Source organism: Delphinapterus leucas, chromosome 13 (genome assembly GCF_059928025.1).
Source record: "Delphinapterus leucas isolate spDelLeu-1000000601 "Yukka" chromosome 13, BTC_Dleu_Yukka2, whole genome shotgun sequence".
Taxonomy (NCBI): domain Eukaryota; kingdom Metazoa; phylum Chordata; class Mammalia; order Artiodactyla; family Monodontidae; genus Delphinapterus; species Delphinapterus leucas.
Window position 1 is genome coordinate 14,948,866 of NC_143141.1, and position 17,072 is coordinate 14,965,937.

The window sequence follows — 17,072 nt, forward strand, 5'->3', positions numbered from 1 at the left end:
GCTACTGCCCTTCTCTTGGCCTCAGTTTCCCCTCCGTGCAATGGGGAAGTGGTGCTAACTTGTGGGGTCAGCATAAAGGGTAGAGAGAAAGTATGGGAGGTGCTCGGCACGCAATGGGCACTCCCCACTCGGTCAGCGCGATTGTTGGTGAGAGTCTGTTTATTAGCATTATTACCACGTACAACCACACGTTATGCATGTTCTTTGGTATGAATCCGTGAACTTTGAAAGCCCAGGGATTTCTGGGCTGGCTAGGTGCTCGCCCCCCTTTAAGGATGCAGGGCCAGGGGGTTTGCCCCGAATGCTGGACAAACAGGAGTCCCCCATTCAGAATTATTTGCCCTTATCTGCCCTTTGTCTGGTCATTCATCCATTCCAGGCACTGCCCTTTCCTGAGATGATCCTTCCTGGGATTCCATATGAAGTCGTTACCTTGTGGCTGTAAATTCCTGAGATTTCCCTTCTGGCACTGAGAAAAGGCCAGCCCTTTCTCATACTGGATCTCCTTTAATCCTTCCAGCTAGGTGGCGAGGAAGGTTTATAAGCTCACACTTCACACACGAGAACGGGGGATCAGAGAAGTTAGATAACACACCCAAGGTCACATGGGTAGGAAGTACCAGTGCCGTGATTCAAACCCAGGTCTCCAGCGCCAAAGCCCACACTTCCCCTACTTCATGGTCTTGCCAAGGGTCTCCCTGTTGTATGTGCCTTAAAGTTAAATGACAGCACCAGAGAGAACTGAAAGGAACTGTAGGGTTCTCTCAACTCAACACCCACCTATAGCATCCTGGACCACTGAGCCTCTGAAGGGGTTTCCAGAGGGGCACACTGGCTCAAAGAGGTGCCCTGGAGGTTAGAGCATCAGAGGGGACTTTTCACGTCTCTGACTTTCTGAGCAGGAGAGGGTGGTTCTTTCTCACTGTCCGAGACCCCAAGTTTTCATTCATACACAGCATGGTGGGGAGAAGGGTGGGGTCTGTGAGTGCGTGTCAGCGGGGGAGAGGAGGAAGAGGTGAAGACAGTGTGAAAGGAGAGGGGAAAGCAGTGCCCCAGTCTCTCCCCCACCTCAGGACCACCCGGCGAACAGCAGAGGGCCAAGCTCTGTGTTCCAAGGAAGCCAGCTCCAAGCTAACCTGGGGGGCTCCCCAGCCCACGACCCCTCCATCCCAGTCCCTGCCAGCCGTGTGGACTAACGGTGTCAACTGAGAGAGGAGAAACGGCAGCTGAGAGAACACTCCGTGTTAGAACAAACAGCTGGCGACAAACGTCTATGTAATTGGAATGCCAGAAAAAATAAATTGCATCCATTTTTATGACGAGAAGGGAATTTGATGGTGGTTTCCCACCCACCCCCCTTCTTTCCCAGCATAGACGGTCTCCATGGGCTTTGAAAGCACATGGTATTTAACTCAGTAACATGGCTTGGAGGATGTGGAAACAGGACCTCCTCTCACCACCCCATTTCCATGCGGGGGGCGGGACAGGGAAGTGATAGGAGCCCCGGGCACCTCTCCTACTGACCAGTTCCTCGGGCCTCTGAGCCTCAGATTCATTGTTCCTGGGACAACGTCAGGATCCACCTTGAAGGGGTGGCGGGAGGAGTCAACGGGGTGATATGTCAGAAGTACTAAGCACCCAGCACCACGCCTGGCGTGGGATCCAGGCTCTAAGAACGTCGGTAGTATCAGTATTCTCCGGGTGCACTGCACTGGGGTCCCAACAGTCTCTGTGAGCAACTTTCAGATCTGTGTGAAATGCCCGTGATGGGCAGAGGGGAAGGGAGAGTAAACGCCTGTTGTCATTTAGACAGAAAAAGGAGCTGAGGTGACCTCAGTTCGGACAGTCTGACCAGAAGGGGCCTTAGAAATCACTTCTGGGGTCAACTCACCTTACAGAAGTGGAGACCAAAGCCCCAGTGGGGGTGACTGTGTACGTGGCAGGTGGGGACAGAGACAGGACAGTGTCCCTCAATGGGGACTCTGGGGATGCAGGAGACCCTGCACACGAGGGGCTGGATCCAGCCAGAGCCGGTGTTGGAGACTCTGCCTCACATACTCTGGGGCTCCGGAACAGACCACAGAAAGAGCAGGTGCCACCAGGTCCTGTCCGAGGCCTGGTTTCAACCACCCAGACAGAACCCTCTCGGCTCCCACTGACCCCCCAACCCAAAACCAATGTGCTACCTCAGCTGGCCCCCAGCACCAAAAGTACAGAAGTCTGCACCCAAGATGTTCTTCCCAACAGGGGTCCGGCTACCCTCGAACCTGCCATCACCACGAAAAGCCTCCCCTACCCAGAAAGCAGCAGGAAGAGAGAAGATACGGTCGAGCTATGCCAGCCTCACTGGCTCCTCTGGCACTGGACCACCCACAGGGTGAGAAGCAGCCTCTGGCCTTGCAGAGCCAGCCTTCCCTGCCCAGCTGGCACACACGGCTACAGTCCCAGCCCCGGGGTCACCAATCGGTACCCAGGTGTCTGGTAGGGCCCTTAGCTCAGCGCACCATAATGGACTTATCTCTCCCCCCCAACCCCACCCCCGCCAACCTGGGGCCTGTGAGAAACCTGGGGGCAGGAACTTACTGGCCATTTATCGCCAGGGCCTAAGCTATGCCATCAGTGTTAGTAAGTGCTGCCGCTGTTAGTATTATTATTATTATTATTCACTGGAAGGCAGTGCCCTAGACTGTGGGAAACCGCTCGTCTCCTATCCTGCAGGCCCGGCAATGCCCACCCTGCCCAGGTGTGGAACAGTTCTGCTTCTCGTCCTTCTCTCCTCCTCAGAAGCTCCCAGGAGTTGCTGCTTTAAAAACAGGAGCTGCGGAAACATGGCCCAGAGCCAGGTGCTTACCGTGCATTATCTCCGGCTGCAACCGGAGCTTGAGCTGCGATCTGCAGAGCCCTTCCACTCCCCCCACCTGTCTCTCCGCTTGGCAGCCTCCGACGAGCCTCTCTGCAAGACCAGGGCTTCCAAACGGACCCTGGACCCTCAAAGTCACCTCCTGTGAGGTCCAGATATAGAGGACTCACCCGTCAAGGGATATGGGTCCCCACCCCGAGCAAGGAAGGGCTGAGACGGGCAAAAGGATGTGCCTGAGGCCTAGAGGGTAAGGAAAGATCGCTTTAAATCCCATTCTTAACACAGGTCTGGAGGGACAAGGCAGCTCATCAGGGAACACTGAGTACAGTCTGTCAAGGCGGTGTTCTGGAACAGGGTCGCCCAGCCTCTGGGGCACATGAACTGTGAGAGAGCCGCGCTCCGTGGGACAGCTCAGATCGCCATCAGTGGCATTGGTGATGACCATTTATGAAAGACTTCCTTTCAGCTGGTCACTGACATCAGCATCATTTTCTAGTTTCTTCCTTTCTTTATCCTTCATTAGAATGTAAGCCTGACTCACTCCCATCCCCAAACCCTCAGGCTGCCCTGAATGGCTGCAGGGGGAGGGGCAACAGGGGCGTGATTTGAGCCTCACATCCACCTGCCCTGTCCACAGGGACTAGGGAGGGTCAAGCCCGCCCCATCGCAAATACCCATCACAGGGCCCATGTGCTGAGGATGGGATTCCCCAACACGGAGCTCACTGCCACTGCTCGATAAACACTGAACGAATGAATGTATGAACAAATGAAGGGATGCGTCTCCAGGGACACCAGCTCCCTTGGTTCTGGTTAACAAAAGGATGGCCTATCCCAGGCACTCAGGGCCACTGGGCGGGTCACTGAAGTCCATCCCTGAGGGCATCCCTGAAACTCACCTACCTGCATGGTGACAGACGCAGGAAGGCACACACACCAGGAGTGGGGTGGTGCTGTGATCTGCCAATCTACCAGGGCAGTTACAGGGCCCAAGAGGCCTCAGATGCCCCAGCAGCCCCAAGACCCTGTCCCATCCCTCCCTCTAAGTCCTCTGGGCAATGGTGGCTGTCCAGGCATGGTCCTCAGGAGATGGCAGCCTCAGGACAGCCTGCTGGGCAGGAGGGGCTGCAGGATGCAAGGGGCCCCTCACTCAGAGGTGAGGCAGGACCTCTGCTTGTAGAGTCAGACTAGAAAGGGCCTTGGAAATCTCTGATGTTTCCACCATCGCCGTTTATTGAGGAGAAAACTGAGGCAAGAAGAGGTAAAGAAATGGGTCCAAAATGATACAGCTAGTAGGTGGTGAGCCAGGCCTTGAACTCAGGGCTGTTTGATGCTCTTACCCACAATCTAACACCTCAGTCTCCCAATCTGGACAATGGGGAGGCTGGACCAGATAGTCTTAGATTTGATGTGATTTCAGGGGAAGCCAAAAGCTCGTCTCTGCTCGGCATCGTCACCCCACCACCCCCCTTCTTCCCTCACCTCCCAAGCATCTAGTTTCCTCCCCAGCCCAGGGCACTTGCTCCAATCAAAGAACAGGGAAGGAGGGGGGCCCAGCACTCTGGCCTTTGGTGGCTGACGGGAGGACTTGGGGAGGGGGGGATGAGGGGCAGAGATGGGGGAAATGGCGCCTGCCCATCCTGCCCATCCACACCTCCGACCGACCACCACCGAATGCCAGGGGAAGTTCACCGAGAGTTTACAACCCTCCTTTGTCACAGAGCGCTGCATGGAGCCATCAATCACGCCCTTAATTTACCCGTGTCACTTTCCAGAGGAAAGCCGCCCTGCGAGCAGCCAGTGGCGCTTCCTCTCTCACCCACTTGATGAAGATTTCATCTAATTGGTCCACATTAAATCACTCCCAGGATCGCAACGTGCCATCACCGCAGCAGCGGCAGTGGCTGGCGGTGGGGACATGCCGGGGCCCTCCCTGCTGTGGGCAGGAGAGTCCACAGAGGGCCTCCCTGGCTGGAAGCCTCTTGAAGGGGCCCCTGGGAAACCTGGAGAACCCAGAGAGGGGGCCTCCTTGAAAGGGGGGCTGGGGGAGGAATGTCAGGGATGCGGGGAGGGGCCGGCCAGGAAGGAAAGAGGAGGTGGTAGGAAGGAATGAATGGAGGATGCCAGAGCCACTTGGCTACCCCCCCCGACTCCCCATCCCTGGATGCCCAGGAGAGTCAGGCATCTCTAACCCCTTTAACCTCTTCATGGATGCAGACTGGGTCCCACCCTCTGTCTCTCTCCCTCTAGCCTCGTGGGCACAGAGATCCAGAGGGTTACCATAAGCCTTGCTCTGCACAGCCTGGCAATGACCCCCAACTGGAAATGCTGGAAGCCTAGGCCATCTGGGAAGCATAGCTGTGCCCGACACCTTTCCTCCTGCCCATATTTCTCCAAACACATCAGGCTTTGTACAGGCTGTTCCCTCTGCCTCAGATATTGTTCCTGCTTCATCTGCCGGGTGACCTGGTTGTCCAGCTCAAACACCACTTACACCAAGATGACCTTTCAAACTCCCTTGGGCAGGAGAGGTAACCTGTCCCTTCTCTGCCTGGCTTTCCCCTGCCCCAGCACAGGCCTCCGGGGCCTCCTTTACTACCCTCTTCTGCCCTTATCCACAGGCAAGAGGGTCTCTGAGCATCCTGTGAGCTGCAGGGGTGCTGCGACCATATGTTTATCATTTTTATACCCCTGCCCGGCAAGCGTGGCACATGGCTGGGGCTCAGTAAATCTCTTCAGAATGAATGAATGAATGAATGAATATCACGTGCCTTAATGCGTGGCCTCAGGTAACCCACAGGCCAAGTCACATTACCAAAACACACCAAAGGGCTCTCCTGGGCTGTTACCAGTTCAGGAGATCTCACCCTGATATGACATCCATCAGGGGTCGCATGGGGGATTCATCCTAAGAGCATGTAAGGCCAGAAAGAGCTTCAGAGATAAGCTGTCCTCCTCATTTAAGTGATGAACAAACGCAGGCCCAGGGTGACTGTCCCAGGTACCCAGCAGCCCCATTCCCAGGAATAGAGTCACACACAATCCCAGGGGTCTGAGGAGCCCTGAAGCTGGCACGAACCCCAGCAAAGCTCCTAAGGGCCGAGCTCACCGGTCCCTCTGGAAGCCTGGGGGAGTGAGGGGCTCCCCAAGCTCCTGTCCCCACCTCTCTGTCTTCCCAGGAGGCTGCTGCCTGCGTGGCTGGCACGTACCTTGCGTTTCTTGGCACGGCCCTCGGCCTGCAGGGTGCGGGTGCAGCGCTGCACACACTCGGAGAAGCTGAGGTTGCTATGGTCGGCGCTGTAGTCGAGGTCGGCCAGCCGCGCCAGGGACAGGATGTAGTTACAGGCGATCCTCAGGATGGCCAGCTTGGACAGCTTCTGCCCATATGAGTAACATGGCACCTGGAGGGTGAGAAGGCGTCAGGAGGGGCTGCCAGGGTCTCTGCTGAGAACGGCCTGGGGGCACCTCAGCCAGGCAGGTGTAGGGCCCCTCACACTGACATCTGCACCGCCGGACAGGGGACTGCAGGGCGGCAGAGGTGGCCCGTCTAGTCCCTCAACCCGGATTTTATTCCCTGTTCTAAGCACCCGCTGTTTCCACACTCACAACCTTGGGAGGCATCCACATTCCCACGTCACAGGGGAAGAAACCGAGACTTAGCTCTTGCCCGAACGTCAGTGCGCACGAAACACAGTGAGTTCCCCCAGGACAGAGCTCCACCCCCCTCCCTCCCTGAGAAGGAATCTCTCAGAGAGAACCGATGTTTTTTGGCTCTGAGCGTCTATTTACTCATTCAGTGGCAATTGTCTTGCTGGGCACTTGGGGTCCGACCACAGATAATAACTCGGGTCTGCCATCAGAGAACTTCCACTCAAGAGTGATGTTATAACATCAGAGCAGAGTTAGGTGCCCGGGACCCTGGGAACAGACCAGAAGCAAAGTGTCAGTGCTCAGCTGGGGGGCCCACACATGATTGGCTTTCTTTTGCTTTTCTCTTTTTCTTTCCGCCCTCTGGACCTGGGGCGCTGCTGGGCATTGCAACAGGACAGTCCCAACCAGACTTGACAGCCTTGACGTTCATCACCGACTAGACACTCACTAATGGCACAGGGATTTGTATGCGTGAAGCGATGGAGTCTCTAACATTGTCCACCAACGCTCCTGCTGCTTGAGCAAAAAGCTACAAAGACTGCAGCAGAGTTCTGTGTCGTAACACGGAGACATCACCACAAAGTCCACCCGACAGGTGCTAACCAATACAGCTGCTCTGATGCGTCGTTCACCTAAATGGCCCAAACGTGCACTGCAACCAAGGCTGCGGCATCCTCCTCTCTATGGCTCTCCAGGATCTACACGCAGCATCCATCCCCACCACGGATACCTGGTACTAACCCTCAGCCCACAGAGAGTGGGGTGCCTTGCAGGGACCACTCAACAAGCACGCCGGGCACTGTTCTGAACCAGTGGTTCTCAACCAGGGACAATGTTGTCCCTACGGGGCAGCTGGCAATGTCTGCAGATACTCTTGATCGTCACCACCGGGGAGCAGGCGGGGAGGGGCTACTGGCCTGTAGTGGGCAAAGGCCAGGGATGCTGCTAAACATCCTACAATGCTCAGGATCCTACGATGCCTCCACAACAAAGAATGACTCAGCCCAAAACGCCAGCAGCGCTGTGGTCGAGAAAGCATAATCAAGAGAGCCGCTTCAGATGAGGACCCTAAACGCGTCAACATCTTGATCTCACGTTAAAGCTCACTTCGTCCAGCAGCTTTCCCTGACCTCCCACCCAACCCTATCCCGGGGACTAGGGCTGCCTCCCCTTGATGGTGCTCTAATAGCCCGCCATCTGTCCTTAACTCCTGAACACTGGGACTCATTTAATGGTCAGTCTCTGTGTGAGCTGTCAGGGGAAGGCCTCTGTATGCAGAGCCTAGCCCTGGTCCTGCCCATCACCGGCCTCCAAAGGGTTTGTTGACTGAGGGAATGAATGAACAAATGAAGGCTCTCCCTCCATATCTATCAGGTGACTCCAGAAGGTTTAGAACTGGGTTCAAAAACCATTCTCTCTCTCTCTCTCTCTCTCTTTTTCTTTTTGGCCACACCGCTCAGCTTGTAGGATCTTAGTTCCCGGACCTGAGATTGAACCCACGCCCCCTACAGTGGAAGCATGGAGTCCTAACCACTGGACCGCCAGGGAATTCCCAAAATTCTCTGAGGATAAAGATTTAGTTATTTGGTGCAGAGGTGAAGCTCATACACCTTTTGGTCACCTGGGCTAACTCCTGGCTCTAGCTACAAACCCTGGGCAGAGACATAACCGTTCTGAGCCTTGGTGTCCTTGTCATATTGCTAACAGGACTGACCACAAAGCGTGGTAAGGACTAAAGGAGATGGCATATGCGCCGCACATAGTAAGGCCTGATACAAGTCAGTGACATTATTATGGTGGGTGTTGCAGAGGGTCTCTAAAGAGGGTCTCCAGAGAGGGCGAGAAGCAGGAGATCTAGAGGCAGGACATACTGCCTGCTCATCCCCCACCCCCTGGGGGTCCTGAGACCGCAGGCCCAAGGTGAGGTTTGCTGTCACCTTTCAAAAATCCTCTAGCACACATATATATGGAATTTAAGAAAAAAAAATGTCATGAAGAACCTAGGGGTAAGACAGGAATAAAGACACAGACCTACTAGAGAATGGACTTGAGGATATGGGGAGGGGAAAGGGTAAGCTGTGACAAAGCGAGAGAGAGGCATGGACATATACACACTACCAAACGTAAGGTAGATAGCTAGTGGGAAGCAGCCGCATTGCACAGGGAGATCAGCTTGGTACTCTGTGACCGCCTGGAGGGGTGGGATAGGGAGGGTGGGAGGGAGGGAGACGCAAGAGGGAAGAGAGATGGGAACATATGTATATGTATAACTGATTCACTTTGTTATAAAGCAGAAACTAACACACCATTGTAAAGCAATTATACTCCAATAAAGATGTAAAAAAAAAAAAATCCTCTAGCAGCCAAGGAGTTGCCCTTCACCAGGCCAGGAAACGCAGGGAGGGGCAGGGAGGTGACACAGGGACCACCAACTCCTGTGCATTCCCCTTCCCCCTCCCAGTCCTGGCCACAGCTCCAAACCCATCTGAGAAAAGCCTGCAGAACAATGCACGTTGCCTGTTCTCATCCAGAGTCCAGAGAATCCTGCTTTATCAGCCTGAACAAATGAACAAGGTCTGTGGCACAGAAAGGTTCCCTGGGGCAGGGGCATGGGTCTCAGGGACCAGTCTAGCACCTCTGCCTCCCCTGCACCCAGGGAGGGAGTGCCTGCCTGGTGGAGGCTCTGGACACCGGGCACAGCTCTGTGACACAGGCCCTAGTGTGTTGTTACCCAGAGGCCATGCTGGGAGTTACCCAGCTCTTTGAGCCCTGGGCCCTGAGCAGCTGGGCTTCCCTGCCAGCAGGGAGCAGGGATCTTGGACGGGATCTGCACATGGGGATCCAGGGTCATTGCGGGACCACTGAGCAACAGGTGAGGCCAAGGCCGACCTAGGAGCTCCCCTGCCAAGTTCTGATCCAGTTTTGCCCCAGATTTGTCACTCTGTCCCACTGCTTGTGTCAAAAGTCCAGGTCTAACAAGAAAACCGTCTATTGAGGGGGCTGCCCTTGTGGCGCAGTGGTTAAGAATCTGCCTGCCAATGCAGGGGACACAGGTTCAAGCCCTGGTCCGGGAAGATCCCACTTGCCACGGAGCAACTAAGCCCATGCGCCACAGCTACTGAAGCCTGCATGCCTGGAGTCCATGCTCCGCAGCGGGAGAAACCACCGCAATGAGAGGCCCGTGCACCGCAGCGAAGAATGGCCCCCGCTCGCCGCGACTAGAGAAAGCCCTACGTCACGCTGCAACGAAGACCCAATGCAGCCAAAAATAAATTAATTAAATAAATTAAGAAGCAACTGTGGAGTTTAAAAAAAAAAACCAACCCATCTATTGAGCTCTGGTTGTTTACCTGGCACCGTGGTCACTATTTACAGGTAGTTTCAGCCCATTGAAACTTTCCCCCAAATAAAGATTGTTACCCCATCTGCACATGAGGAAACAGAGAGGTGACATATTGGGCCCCAGGTCACTCAGCTAAGACCCGGTTGGAGCCAGAAGCTCGTGTGTTTATCGCCCAAGGAAGGCGGGCTCCCCAAGCTCCCACCAGGGGCTTGGCCACTGGGCTCTCCAAACTCCCACCACCAGCGCTGGTGATGCTGGTGCCCACGGCCCAGGATGCAGAAGGTGGGCCCCCAAAAGCCCAGCTCAGAGGCAACCTGGCCTATGAGGATCTGATTCTAGGAGGTTAAGGTAAGGCAGAAAGAGCTGGTCTGAATCCCAAACATCGGGGTGACTTTGGACAGGTAGCTTCACCTCTCTGAGCCTCAGTTTTCTTAGCTGGAGAGTGGGAATAATGCCTGGGTACCCTGGATGACTGTTGGAACTAGGTCATCCCCTTGCCGTTTCTTGTGATCTACTAAGGCCAGGCAGAGGGCTGGGTGTTGTGAATATAATTCATCTTTCAACAGCGCCATGAGGTAGAAATGACGACTTCCATTTTACAGAGAAGCATTTGATGCCCAGGGAGTGTAAGAACTTCCTGTATCTCTCAGCTGATGAAAGATGAGCTGGGTTTTGAACACACACCTTACTTAGCTGGGCTCTTTCCAATCAGCCAGAAGCAATGGCTTGGGGGTTTGGATGAGCATCTATAGCCTATGGTGGGGAGGTGGGCAGCCCACCCTTCTGAGCAGGGGATGGAGAGTTCTGGACTCCATGGGACCCCAGCCTTGGTGCATTACCTCTCTGAGCATCCACAGCGTGGCCCAGAGCCCAGCCATCCCACCACCTGCCGGAGACCACACAGCAGTCATCTGCTCAGCCTGGGCAGAGGACAGAAGCCAAAGGAGGCAGCAGGGCCGCTCGGCTCCAGCTACTGACAGGCAGCAAATCTTCCTGTAAAGTAAAAGGACCTGCCTCACGCTCACCCCACAAGAATCGTTACGCTTCAGAGAAGCAGGTGCAGTATGGGGATTTTTCACCAGGTCCCACGTGCCCCTAAAAGATTCCATCCCACCTACCCCAAGCTGAACCCTCTCCTGGCTCCAGCAAGTGGGAAAAAGCAGGAAGGGCACTGGCCTGGGATTCTGAGGACCTAGCTCTACTCCGGGCCATCCACATGATCTAAGGTCCGCAACCATAGGGGACCTCAGTTTCCTCACCAATAAAATGGGCATCAGAATACCTGCTACCTCAGAATGGAATCGCCATGGGCAGATGTAGGGAGGCGCTACAGAGAAGCAAAGCCAGGAACCAACCAGCCAATGCAGGGGGAGGCCTGGAAGCCCTCCACCCTCTTGCCTCTGTGCCAACTCCTACCCCACCCTTCAGACCCAGCCCAAGATGCCCACCGAGACTCCTGGACCCACACAGCTCCAACATTACTGCATCCCCGGCACACAGCCGAGCACTTAATCCCATTTGAAATTTTTCTCTAATCGGCTCACGTCAGTGAGTGCTGGCTCCCTGGGATGAAGCTGCTCTACACAGGCTGTTTAAGGTCCTTGTCAAGTTCTATTTAAACAAAATCCCAACCTGCTACACAGCAACGAGGCTGGACCCTGAGAACCTGGGTCTGAGTAGTTAAGAGCCATGGCCCAGGGCCAGACAGGACAAATCCTGGTCACTCGCTCCACCTCTGTAAGCATCCCCATCTGTGAAATGGGAAGGCGGCACGACAACAGGGCCAGGTAAGGCACTTCACCCCGTGCAATGAGGCTCAACAAGCTACTGTCGTGGTGACTGTGGATGCGAGGGGGCAGGAGAGAGGCTTTTATCACCCCTCTCCCATCTGGATGCAAGCAGGTCCGTCCCCCATTCCCTGAGGAAGGGGGTACAGGTTGCAGTGGGGCCATGGGCCCCTGGCATCCTATGGCGTCTGAGACTGAGGGAGGTGCTGGGCTGGGGGGTGCCATCCTCATGCCCCCTCCTGGGCCATCCTGAGTTCACTTGCTGAGGATTCCCTGGGACACTCCAGGGGCAGCAGAGGAGGGGGCCACTGGTTTGGCACTTCAGCAAGTCCTGAGGGCTCCTCCTTGCTGCCCCAGGCCTCTGCCTGGCTAGGCTGCCATTCCTCCATCAATGCTGAGGGGCTTTATGCTTCTCGGGGAGAGAGGAAATCTGCACAGATCTGCACACACACCAGATGCCCCGAGGGTGAGCACAGCCTGTGAACCAGAAGGTTCTGCGGGGGAGGCCGAGGCCCACAGCTCTGCCCCCTCCCCTCACCCACCCAGCAAGGCCAGGCTTTCCCTTGGACCCTCTCCCACCCGGCCCGGAGCGGCCCTGCACATGGGCCAGGCCCAGCTATGCACACATGGCCTTCACGTGAGGCGGCGGGGAGGGCCCCGAGCAGCTGGGCTGGTGGCACGTGCTGCGGCCTGACCATCTGCCCTGCATACGCACCCCCTGGCCCCGCTGCCGGGGGCCTCCCTCTCCCCCACCTGCACTTCTCATGGCCAAGCGGCCCCCCACCCCATTCCCTTCCTGGTTGAGAGCATGATGGGTTGGACAACACAGAAGACTGTCTGGCTTCCCCCTGCTCGGGGTGGACAGCTCCGGGGTGGTCACCAGGCTGAAGAGCGGGGCCGTCAGGAGCCTGGGCCCTGGAGCGACTCGCTGACTCCGATTCGAATCCAGGCTCTGCAATGACAGTGGCACACAGCCACGCAGGCTGTGACTGCACCACGCCCGGGAGGGCGCCGGCACCCCGAAGCCTAGTGAATGGCAGGCCGGGGAGGCGTGCAGTGCAAAACCCAGGAAGCCTCATGCAGTGGCCAAAGGCTGCGAGATCGCCACCAACTTACAGAAGTTCCCTGAACCTCGGCCTCACCATCCGTGAAACGGGTGGGAGTGAGGGCGGGGGGATGGGCGGGTGGAAACAATACCTCCTTCATTAAGTGAACTAATACGTGTAACACGCTTAGCGCACGACCCAGTACAAAGGAAGCATCTGATAAATGGTAGTTTCTATGATTCTTACTAAAATGGTTACAGAATTCTTATTTCTACATCTGTCAAGGCCTTTGCCCAGCCCTGAGGACGTTGCAGACGTCTGAGAAATGTTCATTCCTCCTATGGCCCCCATTCCTTTCTTCATTCGCTCTCTGCAGAGAAGCGGTGTACGAGGTAAGCGTTATCACCATTTTCCAACTTTAGCAACTGAGGCTCAGAGAGGGAAAGTGACTTGTCCACAGTCACACAGAACGCACACAGCAGAGGTATAACTCAAACTCCAGCCTCCGGACTCCCCGCCCAGTGCTCTTTTCACCGTACCGGGAAGCTGCTCAGAGAAATGAAGCCCCAGACCAGAGCCACAGTCTCAGAACTGACCTCGGTGCTGCAACAGCCATGGCCTCATTTCAGGAAAAACCATTCTTCTTCCTCACCCTCCTTTCCCAGGGTCCATTTCAGACAGTCAAGCCTAAGCCTAGATCCAGAGTCACAGCCTGCCTGTGTGTGAGTGTGTATTCACGTGCGCACTTTCTACAGGTGGGATACTGAGGTCCAGAGGAGGAAGGAGTGCCTCTGAGACACAGGACTTTCCCCATCGGATGGAGGCTGTGATGTGGACATGGTGAGTGTGCCCTAGCGATATTTCTTTCCCTCGCAGACAATAGACCGGTGCCCACCAGCAGCCTTTTTCGGGAAGGGACAGATGGACTGGGCAAGGGGGGGGAACAAACCAGAGCAGGCGCTTCTGATCACACATTTGTGTGTGCTCTTGGGCACTAGTACTGATCGTGTGTATAGGTACAGCTGTTTGTACCTGTGTGTGTGTGTGTGTGCACACTTTCTCCCTGAATTTGTCCCTCTTATATAGAACTTCCGCACAAGAAGGGCAGAAGTGAAAGGAAACCACGATTAACAATCTCATCTCAGAGAGTCAGCCATGTGTACACCCACCTTCCGACTTAACAACACTGCGAGCGCAGGGCCCACAGCGCGGATACAGCTGACATTGTGAGAAGCATTTGGCCAGGCGGGCATTCCAGAAACTTCTGTCACCTTCCCTAACCCACTAGGTGATCTTGGAAGCGTTTCCTTCCTTCTTTCTCCAGGCCCCAGTTTTCCATTCCATTAAATGGAAAGCTAATTCAACTGACAGGATGTTAAGATCAAATAAGATGGAATTTATTACTGAAAGAAGTTAAAGCCACTGGACAAATGAGATGTAGTTGAACACACAGAGACCGTGAATACTTTCTCGGAACTGAAAGAGGCAGCTGGAGGAGTAAAAAGGACGCTGAACTGTCAGTTAAAGGACCTAGGTGCCAGCCCTGACCTTCCTCTCACCAGCTGTGATGCTCTGGGCACGTGGCCTCCCCAATCTGAGAGGGGTTGCCCTAGCTGCAAGGTGAGCAGGTGGACAGTCATCTCTCTGCCATCTCATCCTTCCATCCTGGGTGGTAGGTAGCAGGATGCCCTCCAGGCTGCCACCCTCTGACACAGAGCCACTGCCTGAGGGTGAAACTGAATTCTCCACTGGGCCCACTGCCCAAGATCCCAACTGTCTATGACAGTTATCTGACTCCTCCACTCCACTCCACCTCACTGACCAATCATCTTACTCAAGCCCAAATGTGACACTTTGGCTCAAAAGTCATAGAAACTCTTTTCCCCAAGAGTTTAATTCCCTTCCCATGGATGGACACAGGCACCTTCCCTGCCCCACACACAGGAGGAAGAGGAGAGAGTGTGATCCAAAAAGAAGATCATGTTTTCTGAAATCCTTTGTTGTTGGCTAAAGCCCAGAGAGGGTAAGTAACTTTCCTGAAGTCACACAGGAAGTCAGCTGCAGAGCAAGCAAAAATCCTGACCATTCAAACCAGTCACATCCACCCCCCCAGCCCTTCCCCATGCCCTGTGTGGGCTGGGGGCAGGGGGCACTTACCACACCCTTCTTAGATCTCCGCTCTGTGAAAATGCGCAGCCTAGAATCCCAGGGCAGTCTCAATCTTGTCTAAGTGGAATTGTAAAACTGCCACTCCCCACTATGGGTAACTCTTGGACAAATATTCTTTCCCATCGGCCCCAGAAGACAGTGTCTGGTGAGGACAGCCCCCACCTGCCCCAAACTAAGAAGCCCCTAACCCACCCCAGAACTAGTTTCTGAAGATTCCCCGAACCAATCAGTCCCCTCAGCAGACCTGCCTACTTCAGCATGCGGCGGGCGGCGAACGGCAGCAGTGGAGGGGATCTCCTGGAAAGGCCCTCTCCAGCCAATTCCTGAGGCCGCCCCTGCAGAGGGGGCTCAGGCTTGTACCCCGGGTCCTTAAGGGACACCAGGAGCGAGGGGTGCAGAGCGCAGAAGCAACCTGAGTTCAGGGGCATCCCTGCTGGGAGGTGGGGGCTGAGGAGGTGCTGACAGGTTCCCGCGGAATGCGGGACCCTTATGTTCTGGCAAAACCAGGACCACCCCTCCGCAGCATTCCGGGCCTCCAAGACCACGCCAAATTGCCGGAAGGGTAAGGGTCTTCCCCCTTTCCCCGCCGGAGACGGATTCCCACATTGCCCCTCTCCACTCCCCACCGCGCCCAAGGGACCCCGGGAGACAAATATTCGCTGCCATAAAAGTGAACTATGAGGGGTGAAGTCAGACGCGCAGACAGGGGCACCCCAGGGGGGATGCGGGTGGCTGTAACCAGGGCGTGCCCGAGCCAGAGATCTCGAACCTTCACCCCGACTTTGCAGACTAAGAGCCGTACCAACGCTGTGGCAAAGGTCACTGCCCCAGGAGGACCCAAACCTGTCTGGGCCCTGGGGCCGACCGGGAGGGGACAACTTGCCGCTTACCCACGCCCTCATCCTCCCTAAAGTCCCCCAGCCACTTACCCACCCACTCCCGCAGTCATACCCGGGCGCAGTGAGGGTGTGTGGCTGGGAGCCGGTACCTGCTTCCTGAGCGCCTCGAAGGCTGCGCTGATGGTGTGCACCCTCGTCCGCTCCCTGGCGTTCGCCAGGAGCCTCCGGGTCTGCTGCAGGGCTTTGATCTCGGAGGAGGCGGCGGTAGCTTCGCCTGGCCGTTTCCTAGGCGACGCGGAGGAATCCGGGTGGTTATTGTAAATTACGTGTGAAATTGACGAGTAAGAACTTTCCCCAGGGCGCGTGGGGGGGGCCGGGCGCACTGAGGGCTCCGGGGGAGCAGGGGCCGCCGACGGCGTGGGGCGTGCTGGCGGTGCGCACAGCAAGATGCGGGGACGTAGGCCGGGCTCCCGGAAAGGCTGTGCCTCGGGACCCCCAGGTACCTGGCCCTGGGGCGCTGGAGGCGGCGGTGGTGGCGGCGGCGTGGGGAGTCCCGGCCCCACTGCGCCCAGGGCGAAGCCGCGTTTCCGCGCGTCCAAGACCTCCGGAGCCCGGGCGCCCCCGCGCTCCCCGGCCGTGTCCGCGCCCCCACCTGAGGGAACGGCCGGCGCCACCCGGGCTGGCACCGGGGCCGGGACCGGCTGCAGCCGCTGGGTCCTGTCCCGCAGCCCGTCGGTGGCGGCGGCGCCGTGCTCGGGCGCTTCCAAGTCCAATCGGAAAGTTTTATAGCCGTTCGCGCGCCGCGCCGGCTCCTTGCCTTTCCTCTTGAGCTTCTTGAGGCCGTTCAGCTCCTTCACACACACGGTCTTCCACGGCCCGTCCTCGAGAACCGGGATGTGCTTCATGGCGCGGGCAGCGCGCAAGGCAGGGGCGTGGGGCTGCCCGGGAAGCGCGCCCGCCGCGCTCGCTCTACACGCTGCGCGCCGGCTCTGCCCGGGCGGCCGCGGCGCTCAGCGCCTCGGAGTCTCCAGCTCTCCCCCTGCTCTCTCCCTCCCTCCCTCCCTCCCTTTCTCCCCCTCGTCCGGGGCAGCTGCGCCGCCGGCTCCGCGAAGCCGCCGGGCTGTCCGTTCCCGGAGCGCTCAGAGTGTCATCTGAAGTCGCTGCCGCCGTGCCAGCATTTCTGGAGAACGCCCGCTGCGCTCCATCTGTGTTTGTTTAGCCTCAGTTTACACAGAAGCCCAATTCGCGAGATCAGTCAGCGCCGCCGCCAGGAGAGGAGGCAGCTCCCGCCGCAGCCTCCCCAGCCCCGGCCGCCCGAGCCGCGAGCGCCTTTAAAGAAACAGGAAGCATTTTTCAAAACAGCTGGGCTGCCGGCCGC

At 56.7% G+C, this 17,072-nt stretch overlaps 1 protein-coding gene across 1 annotated transcript in view; it reads right to left on the reverse strand.

Annotated features, from left to right (window-relative positions):
- ATOH8 (atonal bHLH transcription factor 8) overlaps window positions 1–16,719 on the reverse strand; it is a 35,071-nt gene extending 18,352 nt beyond the window's left edge. Inside the window, exons 1-2 of the mRNA XM_022556063.3 lie at window positions 15,844–16,719; window positions 6,069–6,260 (exon numbers count right to left, since the gene is read on the reverse strand). Of these exons, the coding sequence (XP_022411771.1) occupies window positions 6,069–6,260; window positions 15,844–16,599 (948 nt within the window). The 5' untranslated portion in view covers window positions 16,600–16,719. The remainder of the gene's footprint in view (window positions 1–6,068; window positions 6,261–15,843) is intronic.
- Between the last annotated feature and the right edge of the window lie 353 nt (window positions 16,720–17,072).